The 20,843-nt window shown below is 44.8% G+C and overlaps 1 protein-coding gene across 6 annotated transcripts in view; it reads left to right on the top strand.

The window, feature by feature from the left end:
• Positions 1 to 7,883, top strand: part of Senp1 (SUMO specific peptidase 1) — a 61,995-nt gene extending 54,112 nt beyond the window's left edge. For 5 of the 6 annotated variants that reach the window (XM_074083250.1, XM_074083251.1, XM_020171714.2 and 2 more), the window contains one exon: positions 299 to 7,883. In XM_074083250.1, coding sequence (XP_073939351.1) covers positions 299 to 361 — 63 coding nt within the window. In that variant the 3' untranslated portion in view covers positions 362 to 7,883. The remainder of the gene's footprint in view (positions 1 to 298) is intronic. The other variant, XM_020171715.2, reaches the window with a different exon arrangement.
• The last annotated feature ends 12,960 nt before the right edge of the window (positions 7,884 to 20,843 follow it).

The following is a 20,843-nucleotide window of genomic DNA, read 5'->3' as shown; positions in this document are numbered from 1 at the left end:
ACAAAAGTTGAGCAAAGAAGACTTTGAGAGATACCATTCTCAAAATTCTTGGAGACATTTTGGCATCTCCTGGAGACTCCTAATGATGCATAACTTCTAAGGCTACAGTAATGGAAAATAGCAATAGAAATAGCAGTAGAAAAAAGCAATGAAAGAAAAACACATGTAATCAAGAATGAATAATTTGAAAGACTACAAACATCACTGAGACTGTTAATTCAAACTCGAGAAGAAAAGGAGTATGGGGAAATAAGTATTGGGCCTAATGAAAATTAAGGGTGTCTCTTTGTCCCTACAGCAACACATGCCATACTTCCGGAAGCGGATGGTTTGGGAGATCCTCCATCGAAAGCTCTTGTGAAGACTGTCTCAATGAGAACACATTGACCCTACTGGGGACCAGCCCTTTGTTGTCTGCAGCCAGAGACCTTGGAAACAACTGCTCCCAACCCTCTGTTCTTATAAAGCCCTTGATCCTGGACCAGGCCCAGGCGAGATGCATTCACAAGCACATCTGCCTTTCCTTTTGTATCTCAGATACTATTTTTGCAAAGAAACTTTGGTGCTGTGAAAGGGGTGAGGGACATCCCTAAGTTGAAGAGAAGACTGCTTTTTTACTTCTTCAGTTCTGCCATCTTGTTTTCAAAGGGCTCCAGCCTCATTGAGTTTCTAATTAGGGGACTGAGGGAAGCTTGGAAAGAATCTTGGTTTCATACAAACTTCTGTTGCTAGGCCTTACTAAGAAGTAGGAAAGAGTATGGGCAATAGGTAGGGACAAAACCACCAGCAAATACATGCACATATACATGCACACATGATATTCAATATGTATAGTCAGGAATGTGACTATAAACTAGACTTTGGGGCATGTGCATAAGTCCCCCTCCTCCAGGACCCTTCTTATTTATATGCCCCTGTGTAAAATCGAAGTACTTCTCTACAAAGCTATTTTTTCATTGGTGGCTTCATCCCATCCTGAGGCACAGCACATGAGCCCTGGGCAGACCCCAAAGTTGCAAGCAGTCCTTAAGAGCAGGGGTTTGAGTGTGCTAGCAGCACATGCCATGGAAAGACCCACCCAGGGAGGGTTCAGTAGAGCAACAAAACCCCACTTTGACTGTTGCCTACTTCTGACCAAGAAGAAGAAGGACCTCAGTCTTCACATAAAATTCCAGCCTTGGATGAATACAGGTCTAGTTGGTCTGTGGCTAGTTAGTTTAACTATGTTTCTGACCACAGAGAATTTAATATATATACATATATATATATATATATATTTCACAGGAATATGCTTTTTAAAAAAAAAGACTGAATGTGTTCACCATTTAGCCTGTAGATTTATTTTCATTTTCCAAATTCCAGCACACAGAGATCCCAGCCCCTATGTATGGGGTGTTGTGGACTTCCTGACAGAATTATTTTGAGGCCTGGATGAACTTTGGCTTAGGGGTAAAGGTTTTCGAGAGATAGGAGATTTTTGAACTGAAAAATGGGTGGTGTACGGACTGATGAACTTGAGATAAAAACTTCTATTCCTTTTGTTCTGTCTAACATTTCTCCCACCCTTTGAGAGCTCCTAAGGTTTAGATAGTGAAATGATCCAATGCCAGTGTCATTTTGTACTTAAGTTCCAAAATTGGAACATTTTATACTTTTTTCTGTATTGTAATAGGTAGTTTTGTATAAAATCCTTTCTCCTCTCCCCTTGTTCCCCATCCTTTCCAGCATTGTGCTTTCTCCTTAGGCTTATTTGAAAATTCTACTCTGTTTTATACCAAGCTTGTTTAGTACATTTTTCTATGTTTTACCATGTTACAATTTGAAAAGAAAATTATTTTTTTTAAATATTCCATTGTTAACTGAATGTTACTGTTTTCACTCCAGCAACCAGTTGTCCTACCTTTCGCATAACTGCCTGCTTTTTGGAGGAAGACCACCTTTTATGTGTTTGTTTTTACTTCCTTGCTCCCTCCCTCCCTCTCTCCTTTTTTTCCTCTCTCTCTCTCTCTCTCTCTCTCTCTCTCTCTCTCTCTCTCTCTCGCTCTCGCTCTCGCTCTTGCTCTCGCTTTTGCTCTCTCTCTCGCTCTCAATGTTTTCTATAGTAAATAAATAGCTTTCTATGTATGAGTTGCTAGAACCTTTCACATTCTCTTTTAGAAAGCTGTGGCATGCAGACTCACTGTAGGACTCCTAGAATATTGTCTGATTCTTGGTACTGACTGTATTTAAGTGACAACTTGAAAGGTGGCAATATGGTGTCAATTTGGACTGTGAATCAAAAGACTTGAGTTTTTTAGGCTCTCTCACTATTGTCTGGGGGGGCCTCATAACAAGATAGTTCTCTGTATTTATTGTTTGTTCATTTAGATAACATCTGTCTTATCTTCCTCAGAGACTTTTTGTACAGACCAAAGCAACAAATATTTATTGCCATGTATAGCAGAAAATGAAACATGCAACAAAAGCACTTTGCAAAATATATAAGGAATTGTTGAGCCTGTCTGAACTTGGCCCCCATTTCTCTAATGCAGTTTTTGTTTTGTTTTGTTTTGTTTTTAACAAGGTAGATGCTAGTGATCCCAAGGCCACACTGCCATCCCAAATCTGGTAAGAGTGGGCCAAGCTGTGGCCCAGGGTGGCTCAATGGGAACCAAGTATAGACTTATATCAGTGGCCATTCTTCCCTGAGAGTTAACCAGAAAGAGTAGGAGTAGTATCTGGGAACTTTTCCTTAATTCAGGAATGAGTTTTTGATGACCAGAACTGAAAAAGATGTTTCTGCATTCCATGGCTAAGGGCATGTTACCAGTTTTTCATTTAACCTGCTTTAAACTAAATAAGCCTATTATTTCCCGTGTACTTTGTGCTCTTAATCACCTACTTCCCCTAAAATAGAAATATTTGAGAGTTAATAAGCACTAACTGCCCTAGAAGAGCCTTCAACAGAAACTACAATCCCAATAATCATTCCTGGACCCTGTATAGAGAAAAACAGACTGTTCTCCCCATTTGAGGTGGTATGAGGCGTGGAGGCTAGTTACATCCCAATTGTCATCTGGAACCCACTCTTGCTCCTAGGAGTCCTGTGTAAAGTTAAATGTTAAGTATTTTTCCCTTGTGTAGCCTAGAGACTGGTGTCAGTTCACTCCTTTGTATATGAGGTCTTCATATTTCTGTGTGCTATCAGTTTCTCCATTCTTTAGCCCAGTTCACAGTGCTGGACCAACCTCTACCCTCTGGTCCAGCACTGTGAACACTAGGTTTTAGTGGTCCAAGGGTAGAAACAAATGACTTGGGAAAACACTTCCACCAAAGCCATCTCACAGTCTGTCCATCACCACCTTGTTTTACATGACCCATGAAAAGCTCTAGTGGGTAGAGAAGGAGAGGATTTGTTAAAGAGCTCCAGTGTTTTTAATGTCTTAGCCTTTGGTCCTTCTATACTGTCCCTCCAGCTTTGAAAATAGGTCTTGTCAGTAAAACAGATGACTGATGCTTTAGGTTTGTCTTTTCCCTTGCTGTACTTGGGTGAGCCAATGCAAGAAGGAGCAAAATGCTTTCAGTTTGGGAGATCACATAACCAAATAAGTCAGAAAATGAAGCTTCAGGCACTTAGGTCTTGTTAACTCAAATAGGCTACAGCTGAGCTTATGTGTCCACAGCTTCAGATTCATCACAAAATTTGGGAAGGGACAAGTAACGCTGAGCTTCCTTACAGTCTTGGGCTTATTTCACTTGTGCTAAACCCTAACAACTGTTATGTAACCACCATTCCCCACTTTGGAAGTAGAGAGGGGTAGAAGGTCATGCTGGTCACCCATTAAAATAAGGGAGAACTGACATATGTCACTGTGAGAGAAGAGAAACTAGAAGATGTTGAACTTGAACCTTAAGGAAATGTTAGTGTAAACTGCCTCTCTGGCCTGTCAGATGCAGAAAATTCTAGATCTGTGAGTGGTTAGAACAGATGTCCAGGAGCTTATCAAATTCTTAAGATGTTGGGAATGGAATTAAGGGCTAAGATGCTATCAAAGTAGAGACTGAAGTTAAAGTTGCAGGCTGGGTTAACACTAGCTTGGTTTTAGAGTTAAGGTCTATGTCAGAGCCTTAACTAAATGTGACAGACCCAGCTGTAGACTTTTCTCCCTTCTAAGCTGAGGAGTAGCCATCAATTATTTGACTTCTGGAAGTTGCCCTGTGCTTTACAGAACACAGTGCTAGAAGAGGAAATTGAGAGAGTGGCACACAAGGAGCCTAGAGTCCACTGTGCTGGGCATTCCTCATTCAATGTATTTTACTCTTTTCACAAATACCTACTGAGCTCATACACCCAAATCCCATCTTGAACCCTTCCCTGCTCACATTATCTTAAAATCTCTTACCTGGACATCTGTAGTCCTTATAATTGCTGAATATATTACAGTACATATATTTGTACATTTTTTTGTTTTTTTTTGTGTTTTGTTTTTTATATCGGGAATGGACCAAGATATGGAGCAACTAAGGGCAGGTGAATGACCTGGTGCTCTTTTCAGACCAGGAGTGTAAGCTATTGCTTTCTGATCTGTCAGAGATAGGGTAGGGCTCGCTCTATTAAACATTTATTTAAAACAACATTGGAAGATAGGAAAAAAAGGGCTGCTTATGGTAGCCTTCAACCATCTCCACTCACACATTCAGTGCCCTACTGTGTCCTTGACAGATACACCTTCCTCAGCAGTTCCACATGCTGTCCTTTGGGACTTCTGACTCTATCCCAAGAGGCATATTAGAGCATTTTTTTCTAGCCACACCTCTTTCTCCAAAATATTATTTTCTCCATCCTTTTTATTGCTAATGACATTTTACATGCCTTTCACATTGAGACTTTGGTCCCTTTCTGTCTTGCCCTTTAAAGGCACTTCCCTTACCTGAAACTTACAGGGAATCCCTTAGGCTAGGTGTTTCATAACCATGGGTTTAAGCTTTGGCCTTGGGGTCCCTGAAGGGTGGAAGGAAGAGATGGTTTCACCAGGGAAATAAAAGCCATTTTGTCATCAGGGTCTTGTAGTCTATAGAGCCTATAGTTTGCCTGATTTGGGAGGCTAGGCAGACATCAACAATATACCTTATCAAGAAGGCAGATTCACAGGCACATAGTTAGAATGAAGCTGAAAGTGGGGGATAACAGATCACAGATGGAAGTAAGTCAGGGATGATGTTGCCTTTATCTAAACTCTCCTTAGTTTTTTAAAAGTTAGTTTATTTAAAATAAGTCTCTGGATTTTGCTTCCTTCCTTTGACTGGAAATTCCCTGGTAAAAAGGACTCAATGATGTTTGTATCTCAGACTGTCTCTGTCTCTGTGACTATTTGTTCTGTCACTGTGCCTGTGTCTCCTGATCCAATCTGGACCAGTGATTGGATCCTCAGTGTGGTCTGGATTTCTGAGTCCACCCCTTAACCAGGAGTCTGAATACTGTTCATTCATTCATTTCATTCCACATACCTGGAAGTGAAGCCTGGAACGCAAATAACATGCAAATCTGTGGCTTTCTGGCACTTTTAAAAACCAAACCTGTCTGTGTAGCCTGCCAGAAAACCCTCTGGAGGCCAAGCATGCCAGTCAGGACTCCAGCCTACCTGCTAACTGCATCCCTTGTCTTCTTGCCCCTCTCGTACCCCTTTCTCCTCACTATCTCACCTCTAAGAAGTGTTTCCCACTGCTCTACCTATAAAACTTACACAGCTTCACTAAAACCAGTCATGGTGGAGAACCGTTTGTCTGTTGGGATAGAGAACTCTCACCTCTGGGAACATTTTTGAGCTCTTAACTTTTTTTATACAGGGTTAAGATTTTTTCAGCTATCTGACAGTGGCTGGAAATGAGGAAAGAAAACTTTTAAGCCTCCTGAATGTCGTTAAAGATCGCTGATGATTGCCTGGGTCTGTACTGTCTCACTAGAGAAAGATTGTCCCTTAAAGTGGGGTCTTGAACCAGGGCATGAATCAGAGCTTCTGCCCAACAACTACTGGGTGTCTGCTCTGGTCTTGGCTCTACAGAAGTTTCCAAAAGGGAAAGGGGTCGGTGCCTATTCCTTAAGTATTGTTCTCTAGACACTCTTCTTGAACTCTACTTCCAGGAAAAGTGTTTACTTCCTTTCCTGTCTATGCCCATTTCCCATCAGCCCATCACCAGCTAGTTATCTAAACCTACGATGGCCTGTCAGGCCCTGTCAAACTAACCATACTGTCTTCTGCCCTACCACTCTGCCACACTACTTGGCCCCTGCCATTTGTCTGCTTTAACCTCAGGGTTAGTCTTCTCACTTCTTCCTCAGAGCTGAGGTGGAATGTCAGCACGCTCCCAAATTCTCATGCTCTAGCTTCTTTCCATTTTTCGTTTGTTTAGTGGTACTGGGGTTTAAACTCAGAGCTTTGTGCTTGCTAGGTAGGCACTCTACCACTTGAGCCACTCCCCCAGCTCTCTCTGTTTTTCTCCACCATACTTACCAGCATCTGAGTATATTATTGATTTTTTTTAATCTATTTCTTGCTTAAATATCTGTGCATCCTGGTATGTAGAATAATTGAAGGAGACAGTAGTTAAGAAGTGGTCAAATTTTATTTTTTAGTATCTCAGAATTCTGCTTCATTTTTGATAGCCTCCATCTTATTCCAAGTTCTTACCTCCTCATGTCTGGTTTACAGTGCTTCCTATACAGGGTCTTTGGCTTCAAAGTTTGTTTTCCACTTAGCAGTTGGAGCCATATTCCACTCATATTAATAATAAAACTTTATTAAAGCCCTTGCCCCAGATATGCCAAACACTTCATATGCATTACTTCATTAATCCTCAGAAGTCTCTCATCTATATCATAGAATTGTATCCCCACTTCTCAGATGAGAAAATAACAGCATAGGCATTGAGCAGCCTGCTCAGTCATTGGTTATCAGTGATGGAAACTGGGTCTCCAAGCAAAGAGCATGTAAGTCCAAAACCTTTAAAAGTGCTAAAAGTCTCCTGTTCCCACATGGTGAACACTATGTAATGCCCACAGGGAAAATGTTTGACATAGACTTCATAGGGCTTTACCAAAGTGAAACCAATAAGAGAACCTTTGATGAGGTCCGCTCAGTCATCCTTCCTGTTCTCTCAAACAGAATTGGAGTCCTTATTCATCTTTTCTCCTTGGTTTGGAGGGTCGGGGAAACGGTTGGGTCTCTCTGCCTTTACGTTCATTTTCTCTTGGATTCTCTAGACAGGGTAGGTAATAAGGAATTCCCTTCACTACTCCAACAGCAACCCTTTCCCCAACTGCACTTTTTTTTTCATCCTCAGCTCTTGGCTGCCCACATTAATGACATTCTTTTCCTCCAAGGTCTCTAGTCCTAACTTAGACTAAGGATAAAGGAGACACCAGGCAGGTCCAGCCCATCCCCACAGAGGGCCTGCAGGCAATGGAGAGGGGAGAGGGAATCCTCCCCATTCAGAGACATTTCTAGTCCATTCTATCTTTTCACCTCTGCATCTCACATTCATCTCCTCAGTGTGGAGTTTCCTCAGCCATCCCTACTGGTCTGAAAATCTCAGGAATAGAGAACCCAGTGTTCTCCCTCTGTCCTTCCCCTCTCACTGCCTACACTGGGCTATAGAGGTGGAAGTTAGTTCAAGGGGCTGAGGGGGAGTGGTCCTGCCCCTCTGACTGGAGAAGAAAAACAGCATACACTCAGCCCTTTCACCCTCTCCTATTTCTTCCCCAAAATTAGTCTGCCACTTTCATCTTCCTCACAAACCGATGGCCTTTCCCACCCTCGCCCACATTGGAGGCCTCTCTTGATGGTAATTACTCCTAATTGTTTTCCTTTGGCTCAAGAAGCCTTTCCTAGCTGCCCTGAGCCAACAGCTTTCTGTCTGCTCAGAAAATGGGCTCAATTTAGTGAGTGAGAGGCAAGCCTGTTGGGACCTCAAACCCCTGGCGTTCTAGATCTAATTCAGAGGGAAGGCTCCCACTTAGACTCTCCCAAGGCTAATTGCTACAGAAAATAGTGAACAAAATTCATGAGCAAGGCATTCTGAGTTGTTCTAAGCATTTCCTTCCCTGAAGATCTAAGCACCAGAGAAGATCTTTGGTGTCTGCTGGAGAAGGGAAGACTAGACTCCTGAATAGAGCCTCCAAGCCTGAACACTTTGGCCTTGGTACTATGGAGCTGCCTATCTCTCATCAGCCAGATTCCTCTCTACCAGAAGGCCGGTGTCTACACCTCCACCCTACCTCTAGTCCCATGTACTGTCTATGCTCCAGCCTGAGGGATGAGGTCTTTTCTCAGAGCTTGAGACCATCACAGTCACACAAACACACACTCACTACCACCTTATGTTGGTGTCTCCAAGTGCCCCCAGCTTCTGGATCTACAAGAGTAGTAGACTGGGGATGGAAGGTAAGGGTGTGGAAGAGGGACTGTGGATGGTGGTGAGGAGAGCTTTGGGGATGGTGTGTGTACCATCACACACTGTCTCTTTCTCCTGATCCTGATTCATTCTACTCAGGGAAAGAGCTCCAGAGAGTCTTAATCTATCCCTTGAAATAAGATTTGGGGACGTCAGCCAGAGAGAAGAGGACATAGATGTTTTATTCATTCATTCAGTAGATGCAGAGTGCCTACTATATGCCCAGCCCCTATGTTAGGGGCTTCCTCTATCTTTTAGTTCAAGCACATCACACTTTGCTATAGCCCCAGCCTAAACTATCTTACCCAGTTCCATGGCCCCTGGCAGCCTGAACCACATTTCAGTTCATCTTCTATTCATTCTATCCTGACTCTGCTTCAACCAGTTGCAGAGTGCCTTTTCTGGTGGACATGGCATCCTTTGCAAGAGTGGGCCTGGAAAATAGACATGAGGATGGAGAAAACGCCAAGGGTTTGGGGTAAGAATTTTCCCCTTAGACTCAGGGATAGGATGGTTACACTTTCTCAACTTAGGCCTTTCCCATGTTTAGGCCAGGTTATCAGATTTTTACCAGAATGTCTATATGGATGTAAGAGTCTTCTTTTGTTTTTTTTATATACCCATACATCCATCTACCCATCTACCCATCTATCCATCCATCCACCGAGTCATCTATCCAGCTATTCAACCATTTACTCACTTACAGGTCCTACTCTGCACCAAGTACTGGAGATACAGGAAGGATATACTATGGTTGCTGGTCTCTGTGGCCTGTCCTTTGGTCCCAAGTTACCTCTCAGCCTCAGCTACTTCCCAGAACCCAGATCTCCCTCTGTCCTCATGTGGGGGACAAGACTCCAACCCAGGAGGTCTGTCATTGAGTAACTAGAAGTCCTGAACCAGAGGCCATTGGTAATTAGGGCCAAGCAGGGGGATGGAGGCCAGGATGGTGGTTATAGGAATGAGGAAGGCATTCAGCCAGGCCACTGAGCCCATCACTGTGGTTTTGGCACTGCTGGTGAAAAAATAGCAAGCATGGACAACTGTCTCCCTGTGTTCTGAGCTCTGGGTTGCTCCCAGACAGGAGTCACCACAGCCAAGGGCAACAGGGGCCCAGGCACAGAAAGGACTGGAAGCAGGAATAGGAACATAGGACTCTGGACAGGACTTGAGGCAGCCTGTTCATTGTGGGCACGAATGGTGCAAGTGAGGCCTGTTGGCTGGATGGAGATTTAAGCATGTATAGCAGGAGCTGCAGGTGAGGCAAGGGAAAGACAAACACACCTAGACTCATAGGCACAGGAGACACACAGGGTTAAACTGACAGAGACAAGCAAGTAGGGTCCACTTGCTAAAATCTGTCCTAAATCATTAGCTGAAGATTGTTCCTCCAAAGGTGCCCAACTGGATAACCGGAGGTTGGCAATAGTGTTGAGATGAGATTATGACATGACACTTAAGGAGAGGTAGGAAGTGCGTGTGTGCGTGGGTGCATGCTATTCTATATGTGACTGGGGGTCTGTGTGGTGACTTCCGTGTCTTTTACTTCATTCTAAAATCAGAATTCTGAGTGCTTTGAACTTCTCTGGGCCTCTCCTCCCCTTTCCACGTGTGGCTGAGGGTGAGTTAGTGGGACCTGCACAAACAGAGGCTCATACAGCCTTAAAGACAGAGGCCCATTCATTCCAGGAGTACTGCAGCACCTCTCTCTCAGGCTGCCCTGCAGTCCTAGTCCTGTTCCACCACCACGCACACGTGAGCGACGTGCACCCTTGCACATGCAGCCTTGCTCTGGCGCACACACAAAGCCACTCTCACGTTCTTTTAACCCTTCAACACCAGGTACAAGCTGGCTCTTGCTTGGACTCTAACTCCACCTTTCTCAGTCTCTTTTACTCAAACATGGGCTCATCAGATTTAGTCCTTGAACAACCTCCTCAGGATCCTGGGAAGTCCACCTTGATGATACTTACGAAGCTTCCCAGGGCTCAGGAAAGGAACACAATCTTAGCTAAAGTACACTATGGTGACATTATCTTCCAGTGGAGGAAGAACGAAGACCCAATGTCTGGGACTGACTCACACCTATGCCACTAGTAAGCTTAGGCAAACTATTTAACTCCAAGTAAGGGTAACCCTGAGGGCCCTAGATAAGCCCACTACAATAATGTGCAAAACATGTGCTGAAAGAACTTACTCATAAATTTAGTCAGCCTCACATAGGTCTCTTGAGTCCCCTCAACACTTAAAAACCAGTGACCTTTCTGAATATTCCAGGAACCAAATTCTGTGTAAGTGACACAAATGTAGCCATTATAGTCGACTCATCTAAGGTCATTGTCAACCTCAACCTTCCCCTACTGCTTGAAGTTCCTCCTCAGGACCCCAATTCCGATACTTCCAAGTTGTGGAATCACATGCCCTGTCACATCTATGAAGAACCCAGCTCAGGCTCAGACTGGTACTCCCACCTGATGGAACCATGTGCTGAGTTGGGTCAAGCATAGCAGGGATCAAATGGAATAATAACATAATGCTAATCTCAATTGAGTGCTTGCTGTGTGCCAATAATGTAAGCAATGCCATTATTCCTTTAATACAGATGGAGAAACTGAGGCTTGAGGAGGTTGTTGGTTGCTTAGGATTACTGAACCAGTAAGTGGTAGAAATTTAGCACTGAAAACAGTTCTGACTCCAAAGTCTTTACTCTTAGAAGAGAAGGAATGGAAGGATATTGAGGGGACAACCCTACCCCTGGTGACATTTCAGATGAATCAGGCACCATGGTGCAGAATTTGGGAACCAAAATTGCGTGAGGAATTCCCTTTAGGGAGAAGAGGCTAGAACTAGCCGTCTGCTGGAGCTGTCCTTGTGGGTGTGAGAGCAGTGAGGAGGGAGGGCTCAAGTGAAGGCACTGGTTTTCGCCAAAGCTGGCTCAAGGACCTCTTTGTTCACTGCTCAGACTTCTACAAGGAACTCTTCCTCCGCTGGATCCTCAGGGACCTTGAGCTGCTCCACCAGCACAAAGGGGTCTCCAGTCTCTCCACCCTCACTTTGAAAACAGCCAGCTCCCCTCATGCCACAGATTTTTTAAAAGGCTGGGTGGCTCAGGGACAAAGGGCAGGACTATTGGGGTGATGGGGTAGGCAGGAGGGGCTGTGTCAAGGAGAATGGGGGTTGGAGAACCTTCAAGACAGTTGCTCCCAAACAAAAAATTGATTTTTTTTTCAGTGCTGGAATTGAACCCAGAGCTTTGTGCATGCTGGGCAGGCACTCTACCACTGAGCTACATCTCCTGCAATCGCCCCCAATCAAACACATTTTACTTCTTTCAGAGGCAGAGTGTGAAACACCAGCTCTTTATTTTATACTACTTAAAAGTTTGGTAAATTATTAATTTGCCACTCATGGTAACTGTTAAATATTAATATTTTAATTAATGTTTATTTAATTGTTTAATTATTAACAAATGACTCATGATTCCCCCACCCACTTGTTGATATTGTTCCCCTATCCTCTTTGTCCTGTAGTCCCTCCCATCGCCCTGTTTCAGCCTCTGCAACATCAAAAAGAGTAGGAAAATATGCCAGTTGGAGTCTTTGTTTTTTCATCCATTTTTATTAGTGTATATTAATTGTACAAAATAATGGGTTTCATTATGACATTTTTGTTTGTTTGATTGTTTTGGCAGGGTCTCGCTGTTTAGCCTAGGCTGGCCCCGAACTCATAATCCTCCTACCTCAGCCTCCTGAGTGCTGGGATCACAGGCCTGCGTCATCACACTCAGCTCATTATGACATTTTCATACATGTATATAATGTAGTTTCATCATATTTATTTCCCCCCATTCTTCCACCCCGCTCCTGCCCAGGTGGATTCTTGTTGGACACCCCTGAAATTAGTTCCAGTCTCCTCACTCAGACTGGAGCCTAGCAGGAAACAGAGTGTGCAAGAAGGAGGCCTGACCCCTGAGGAGTCTGGAGGATGGTGCTAACTCTACCAGGAAGTAGGAATCAGAATCTTCAACTCCTTCCCTCGATCTCTTGCTGGACACTCTCCCAAGATCCCGTTCTCCCACTTTTTTGCCTTGGCCCCTTTTCGATTGGGGTCTGCCTTCTTCCTGTGGACAGGGGTGTTAATTGTGTAGTATTTAGAGAGAATATGATTTACAGCTCAGTAGTAGCCTCCATTTCTGAGCCTCATTTCTTTGCCCTCCATCCTGCCTTTGTAAAGGTAAGCACAAGACTATTTCCAGATAGGCAGGGTTCCTCCTGCTTACCTGTGCCCCTCTTGCCAAAAACCTCTCAGGTGTCTCTGGTGTCCACTCCTGCTCCAGCACAGGCTGTCTTCCTACCTTGGCAGTCTGGCTCAACTTCAGAAACTTCCTCTCAGCGTTGAGCAGTGTGGCCAAAGGACCCTGGGTGCCTGTGACAGCAGGAGATTCAGGGCTGGGTGATCCAAAGGCAAGCTAGAAACTACTTAAGACACTAGGAAGGCAGGGGTGCTACATACAAAAGCTAATAATTTAGTTTTCAATGTTTGATATTTTTAAAGTATCAAAATTAGCATCATGGCAAAAAAGAACTTTGGACTTTATACTCTTACCTTTATAATTGCTTTTATTTTCAATACCAATCTTTTCAAAGGTTGGCACTTGTAAAGGTTTTAATGTGGCATAGAGGGTTCTGCATTGTCCCCAAGTAAGAGGAGAAGCAACCTGGAAAAATCAGGTTTTCTCTGTGGCTCATAAAATGGGGGTGGAAGGGTGCCACAGAAAAACAGCACAGAATTTGGGACCAGGGGGCTTCAGTTCAACCCCCAGACCTATTACTAACTGAGAGAACTCAGGCTTACCTTTGGTGCACCCCCATTTTCTCTTCTAAGACAAGCGTGGTATTATCCAACTATTATTTATCTAAGTGATATTGTTTATTATTTGGTTACACCAGCAGATTACAATGATGGCAAATGGGGTTGCAAATATCAAGTCACATTAAAACCAGTCACTCCCTATCATCATTAGGGCAAAGAGTGAAGGGTAAGTCTCAGAGTGAACCTTTATGATGGCATCTTACAAACCTCCTGGCCTCTAGTCCAACCCAAAGATCCCCAGGAAAGAAGACCCCAGTCCTCCTCACTCTAAGTCTGGGCTCACAACTTGGAGAATGTGGTCTTTAAATCGAGGAAATAAACACCTTTTGGTCATGTGAACAGTAATGGTTTAAACTTAATTCAAGGCAAGTTTCTAAAAGGACTCCCACTGCTTTATAAACACAACCAAAGGGGAACTGGATTGCTTTAAGGAGCTCCACCACATAGGGCTGCTTGGTCACGGTGGTTCTGATGAGGACTGTTATTCACACGTTCACCTTCCCCCGGCTGTGACAGAATGAAGCCCAGTGTACTCTGCCTGTCGTTAGGTACACAGTTGTCACAGCCTGTGAGTTGAAAACTGGCTCTCCTTGGATGGCCCCCAAGCACCGCATTTTTTCAGCAGCCCCATTCAGTAGCCCCACAGATGAATCTATCTTCTCTGCATGCACTGTTTGGCTATTTCTGTTTGAGAGGACCACAGGCTCAATGAGCTCCACTGTTCTACCACCCTGGCTGGACAGCCACAGTTCTGTTTTCTTGGCCAGCCTGAAGTCCTGCCTCCAGGAATTCCAGAATGCTAGAATGTTAGAGCTGGATGAGACATCAGCCCTCACCCAGTCCTGCCCCAACCACTGTGCAAATGGGGAAACTGAGGCCTAGAGAATGGGGTGGCTTAGGGAGCACAAAATGGCAGGCAATTCTTCATCTGTTAAGTGTAATCACCAGCAGTCTCCACACACCCTGGTCTGCTGGCCTCAGTTACATAGAGCTCAGACCCTCCCAGGCTGCTCACTCCATTGCTGGAATAATAGAAATGTTCTTCCTAATATTGGGCTAAAATAGTTCTCCCACCACCCTTTAATACTCACCTGTTTGTGCAGTCTCCATGGAGAACTGGGACTGAGCTGCAAAGAAAAACCGGAAATCAATTTGCCCTCAAAGGGAGTGGCACAGACTATTCCAGATCATTCCACTAGATTGGAGAGAAGGCCCCAGACCCTGGGAGTCACACAGACTCTGACTGTAGAGACCTGACTTTGCATCATCGATGCTCTGTTGCTTAAGAGCTATTTGATGCTGAGCATGTTACTTACTGTGTTTTAGCTCCATCTCTTCATCTACAAAAATAGGAGCACTGGTGGTTTCCACCTCCAAAAGCTGTTTTAAGGATGCAATGATACAACCCAAAAAGTGATGAAGCATAGAGCTGGTGTCCGTACAGCCTCCAGCCCATGCTGGTTTTGTCGGTGCTACTATAAGGGCATGGGCTCTGGATTCCTGTTGCCCTTCTTTGAACCCCAGATCATTCACTTACTATGTGTCTTACTTGACCTTACACAAATTATTTAACTTGCCTCCTTATTCTACATCAGTTGGGATAACTTTTTTTCAAGTTATGAAAAAAAAAACCAAACAAAACATAAAATCCAACTCAATTGTCTTAGACAATAATGGACTTCCTTAATTTATAGAACTGAAAATCTGAAGATCCTAGTGGCTTCAGAATAGCTTGATCAAGATTGAGTTTGTGCTCTTAGACTCTCTTGGCTTTGCCTTCCTTCTATGCTGCTCACCTACAGTCCTGAAAGACTACTGGCAGTTCCAGGCCTGGACCTGCTCATATCACAGTCTTTACAAAAAGGAGACAGGGTTCTTTTCTTCCCTTACTATTAAAACAATTTTGTCTTTGTGTGTGTGTGTGTGTGTGTGTGTGTGTGTGTGTGTGTGTGTGTGTGTATGTGCACGTGGTACCGGGGTTTGAAATCAGTGCCTATACTTTGAGCCTCTCCATTAACCCTTTTTTTGTGTGATGGGTTTCTTCAAGATAGGATCTCATAAACTATTTGCCTGGGCTGGCTTCGAACCATGATTCTCCTAATCTCTGCCTCCTGAGTAGCTAGGATTACAGACATGAGCTACCAGTGCCCAGCTCCAAGTTTTGTCTTATACTTCTTATGAACTGACCTGAAGAAATTTTTTTGTGGCATGGATGATGGAATTAACCTGATTGGCTCAGATCACCCAGGGCCTACCCATGAGCTGGGAGCTAGGGTCGACTGCATCCAAATTGCAATTTGCTGCACAGCAGAGGTAGAATGTGGCAGATGCTGGGGGAGACAACCACAGCATCATTTGCAAAGGACATTATAAAGGCTAAATGAGATAGTACATGCCGTGTTTAGAGCAATGCCTCATGCACAGTGAATGCTAACCACCTGCAGGAACCAGTTACTATTGGTGCCCTAAGCACACACCATGAATCACTTTTCAAATACTATGTGGCAGGCCCATTTGGGTATGCATATATTGTACATATTTATGGGGAACAGTACAATAATTCAATATAAGTATACAATGTATAATGATCAAATCGGTAATTAGCGTTTTCATCTCTTCAAACACTTATCATTTGTGTGTGTTTGGAACCTTCAGTTTCTTTCTAGTTATTTTGAAATGTATCATAAATTGCTGAAGACTACAGTTACTTTTCTGTGCTATAGGACACTAGAATGAATTCCTTTTGGTATCTACATTAGCTAATCTCTATCTCCCCTACTCCCTTTCCTACTTTCTAGTGACCACTATTCTTTCTTTCCATAAAATCGATATTTTGGCTTCCACAAATGAGTGAGAATGTGGTATTTGTCTTTCCGTTCCTGACTCATTTCAATTAACATAATGTCCTCCATTACATCCATGTTGCTGCAAATGACAGGATTTTATTTTATTTTATCTTACTTTAGTTTTCAAGACAGGGTCTGGCTACATAGCCGAGGCTAGCCTCAAACTTGTGATCCTCCTCCCTCAGCCTCCCAATTCTCTGATTACAAGTAAGCACTATCATGCCTGAATAGTTTTATTCTTTTTAATAGTTGAATAGTATTCTATTGCGTATATATACCACTTTCTCTTTATCCATTCATCTACCCATAGTTGCCTCAGTTGATCCAAGCTTACTACTTTCTGTTTCACAGCAGCCCTGTTGTTGCAGCCCCTATCCCTTTCTCTCTTCTCTCTTGGGCCTCCACTCAGCCTGAGGCCTTTGGGAATTGTTTTGATCCTTCAGCTCTACCACTGCTCTTAATTGTGGCTTCTGCAACCCCCAGTCCTCTCCCAGCTACAGTGGGCAGCTGTGCTGCCTAGATATACTTCCCCAAGGCAGCTTCCTTTAAGCTTCAACATTTTAATTTCTTCCTCCCAAAGTAGCTTTAGGGCATCCTGGACCCCAGCTATGTTCTCCCTTTTGATCTGTGTTATTCAAATACCATCTCTAAACCTGAGGAGGTATTGTGGCACTTTTACTGGTCCCACTGTCTCCCAAGGGAAATAAGCTTCTCTTCTAGACAAAAGTTGCAGAGATATAGACGGACAGATAGATAGATAGATAGATAGATAGATAGAGATATATATTATTTGGCAGCATTGGGTTTTGAATTTAGGGCCTCATGCTTGCTAGGCAGATGCTCTTACCACTTGAGCCACTCCTCCCAGCCATTTTTTGGTGTTGAGTATTTTCAAGATAGGGTCTTGCGAACTATTTGCCTGGGCTGGCTTGGAACTGTGATCCTCCTGATCTCTGCTAGGATTATAGCAGTGAGCCATGGGTGCCTAGCTCAGGGCCATCTTGAATGGCACCTATCCTACCAACTTCTGATTCAATACAGGTTGATCCCAAGTTTTGGTGATGAAAAACTGTGGGGAAGTTCTGTAAGCAAAGAGCTTCGTGTATAGTTAATATTGGAACCTCTTCTTCTCCAGATAGCAGTTCTGTGGGCCTCTCTTTGACCTTCTTGCTATAGCCGAGCTGGTCCTGCAGCTTTTCAGGGCATGAGTAGTCACTTCTAGGTAGGCCATTGCTAGCCCATTGCTTGTGCCTAGGGAAATGTGTCCAAATGGACCAGTCCCTTTCATCTTGTTGGCACCAGACAACATAGCACATTTAGATACCCTGCCATGGATCTGCTCAACAGCCCAGTGAAGTTGGCAGGGAGGTTTATTATTTATGGTTTACAGATAAGAAAACCAAATGGTTTGTTCAAGACCATCCAGTTAAACAGTGGGAGAACTGGGACTTGAAACTAGGCCAGTGCTAGTGCAGATTCTTCATTGCAGTTGTGCTTAGCTCCTAGGCAAAAGAACCTCGAGAAAGCAGTTAGGCCTGCAATTTATGCCTAGCCCAGGGCCTAGAGGGTGCTTGGAGACCTTTGTCTTTTCTGTCATAGCCTGAGACAGAGCAGTAGCTGGATGGTGCAGCGAAGCAGAAACCCAGAAGGTGGCTGGCCAGTCTTACCCTTCCCTGCCTTCTCCCTTAGTGGTGAGGACACAGTAGGGAATCCCTGGAACTGGACCAAATCCTTAGCTAAATCTATAAACATAGCCACAGTCTTTTTCTCTCCCTTGAGATATACCTGTAACTCTCTGGGTATACATTTTCTCAGTTTTCTTTCCTCTGACTTTAGTCTCTAATACACTCTCTTCAAGTCTTTCCACTCCATGGAACTTGATTTTCTTCTGCCTCCTGGCCTCTTTCCCTCTCTTGATATCCAGTATATCTCAGTGTTTCTCTCTTGTTGACTTTCTCTTTCTCTCTCTCCCTCTGTTCCTCCTTTGGACCTCCTAGGTCCATTCAGCTTTTGAGATGCCTCCACCACCCAGGGGAAAGGGGCTGAGAGCTGCCCTCCCAACTGCTCCTCCTTCCCACAGCCCTCTCCCTGGCTCTGTCCCTGCCCTTCCTCACCTTAGCCGCCCCTCCTTGATGGTGGGGCTGAGGCAGGCACAGGCTACTTCCCTGGATACAAAAGCTTCTTTCTCCCCCTCAGAGATGAGGTTTCCAGGCAGGTTATTTTTATAGCAGGGCTCAGGCAGGATCCTTCAGAAAAAATAAACAAAGTCACACACACCAGTCCTTCACACCCCTCAGCCCCTTCCCTGGAGAGGGGCCCAGCCTGGCTGAGCCGACACAGGGACGCCCACCAATCCAGAGGGGCTCTGGGCTGCTGCACCCAGAGGCAGGAGTCTGGTTGGGGGAGGGGTGCCTGGGCCCCGGGACTGACAGAGGTCCTTGCAACTACATGCAAGCCAGAAGTCAGACAGCTGAAATCCTGGGGAGTGGGGAGTTCACAATCTGGGCCAGGGTCGCTAGTTCCCTATCTGTAGAGGATAGTCAGATTTATAAGCAGACTTAAATCAGATTTTCTAAATGCTGGCCAAGGGCAGCTTTCAAACACATTTCCCATATTCTTCATTCACTTGAACGCAGTGGAGCTCAGTTCTACAAATTGCCATTTAGTATCTGCTGCTGTGTACTGTGTTAGGTGCTACAGAGACAAAAACAAAAACAAAAAAAATATGGAGGGCTGTCCTCCGAGAGTTTTCCTCTTAGTGGGAGAGGCACTGATTAAATACAGTACCACAAGAACTCACGGCAGCTGGGCACCTGTGGCTCATACCTGTAATCCTAGCTACTCAGGAGGCAGAGATCAGGAGGATCGTGGTTCAAAGCCAGCCCCAGCAAATGGTTTTCTAGACCCTATCTCAAAAATACCTAACACAAAAAGGGCTGGTGGAGTGGTTCAAGTTGGCCCTGTGTTCAAGCAAATTTATGGTAGGTATTTTAACGCTCATTTTGCAGCCAAGAAAACACTCTATGAAGGCAAATGACTGGTCCAGGGAAGCTTGTACCTTTGAGATTCAGGGCGTCAGGGACTCTAAGATCTCTTGGGGCAGATTTCTTTGGGGGAAGAATTTCAGCTACGAGGGTATGGGGGACATGATGCCTGAGAAAGAATGGGGGAACAACGTGCAGTTACCTGGGATTTCTGGCCATTCCAGACCTAGGGTGGAACACACACAGGCCGTCAGCAATACCTCTTCTAACTGAACCCCAGAAAGGAGACCTTTCATAACTAGGTTTGCTGAGGTCTTCTCAACAGCTCCATTATGAGGAAGCCTCAGGTTTAAAAAAAAAAAAAAAACTTCATAAATCATGTGTATTCCCCTTCAGGCATGACAAAAATATATGGCCTGCGGATCCCTGCCCAGCAAAGGCAAACACATCCCTGGAGCAGTGCTGGGAGGCCACACAGACCGGCCACTGTCCTCTGCTTGCCTCAGCAGGGCCTGTCTCCTGAACTGGGGCAGTCTTCCTCATTGTCCTCATCAGGAAAGGGAATTTCAGATACTAGACAGTCACACTAATTGCCTTTCAAGAAGAGTGCGTTTCAGTGCGTGGCCTTGGCCCCAACACACATTCAGCCTTCTTATGACTAATTCTGGAGTGGAGGAATGTGTTCCTGGTTCAGAAGTTCCAAGTATCATAAGTAAGTAAAGAGCTAGTGAATCTCCAAGAGTCAGAGGAGCCCCAAAATAACACATTCTGATATCTACATTTCTTTATCTTTGAAATGGAGCTAATACTACTTATGTCACCAAGGTACTGAGAGCTTACAGATAGGCAGTGCTAAACACAGCCCCTGACCCAAGGGCTCAGCATGTCTGGGCCATTGCCCTCTTCCTTGGGACTGTGGTTAAATCCTTACGCATTCACTCAGACTTGTGAGTGGCCTGTGCTGAGGCTCTGGGATTCAGAGTGTATGGGGCCCAGCCCCCATCCTTAGTAGTTTACATAATGGAGGTAGGTCAGACCTTCTGTAGTGCCTCCAGGACCCTGGGCCTTCCCTTCCCAACCTGAGTAGGGAACAACCCTACTCAGGGTTCCCCCCGCCCCAACTATCCAGTTACCTTCCACCCCTCTCTCAGGTCTCAGTTTATTATGTTTTGCTCTTTGGGGGCTGACCTTAGTTATGGTTAATGGCCTTTTCCTCCCGTGGCCCCTCTTAACTGACACCTGGAATGCCTCACTGAGCTGCCTCTCTCTTTTCTGTCACTGCTAATGAGGTTGCTCACAAAGCCTTGCATCACTGGAAGTCTGCTCAAAAAGGGACTGCTGGACTGCAGCCTGGGGACCAGGCCTCGGTGGGAGGAAGGGGATGTGGCAAGGGGGAAGAGAGGGAACAACATTTCTTTCAGAAAATGCTGGGAGCTGAGTCGGGGAGGGAGTGCCTACCACTGGGGCCTGCTTTTCCTTTGGTATGTTCCAGGGTGACCAAGGGCTGGTAGCTGGAGAATTCCTCCCAACCCCCACACTTTGTAGCCACCTGAGCAAGGGTTGGAGGAGCCAGGACCAAGAAGCATGGTCTAGACCTTATAGGGTGCACCTAGCCAGTGCCTGGGCACAAGGAAACACTGGGTGTGCGCCAGTAGTCTGTAGTTTGTCCATGCAGGTAGCTTCAGAAAAGACATCTTTGTTTGTCCCCAGG

Source organism: Castor canadensis, chromosome 8 (genome assembly GCF_047511655.1).
Source record: "Castor canadensis chromosome 8, mCasCan1.hap1v2, whole genome shotgun sequence".
NCBI classification, from domain to species: Eukaryota; Metazoa; Chordata; class Mammalia; order Rodentia; family Castoridae; genus Castor; species Castor canadensis.
Note: the sequence above shows the minus strand (reverse complement) of the source record. Positions and strands in the feature narration are given on the sequence as shown.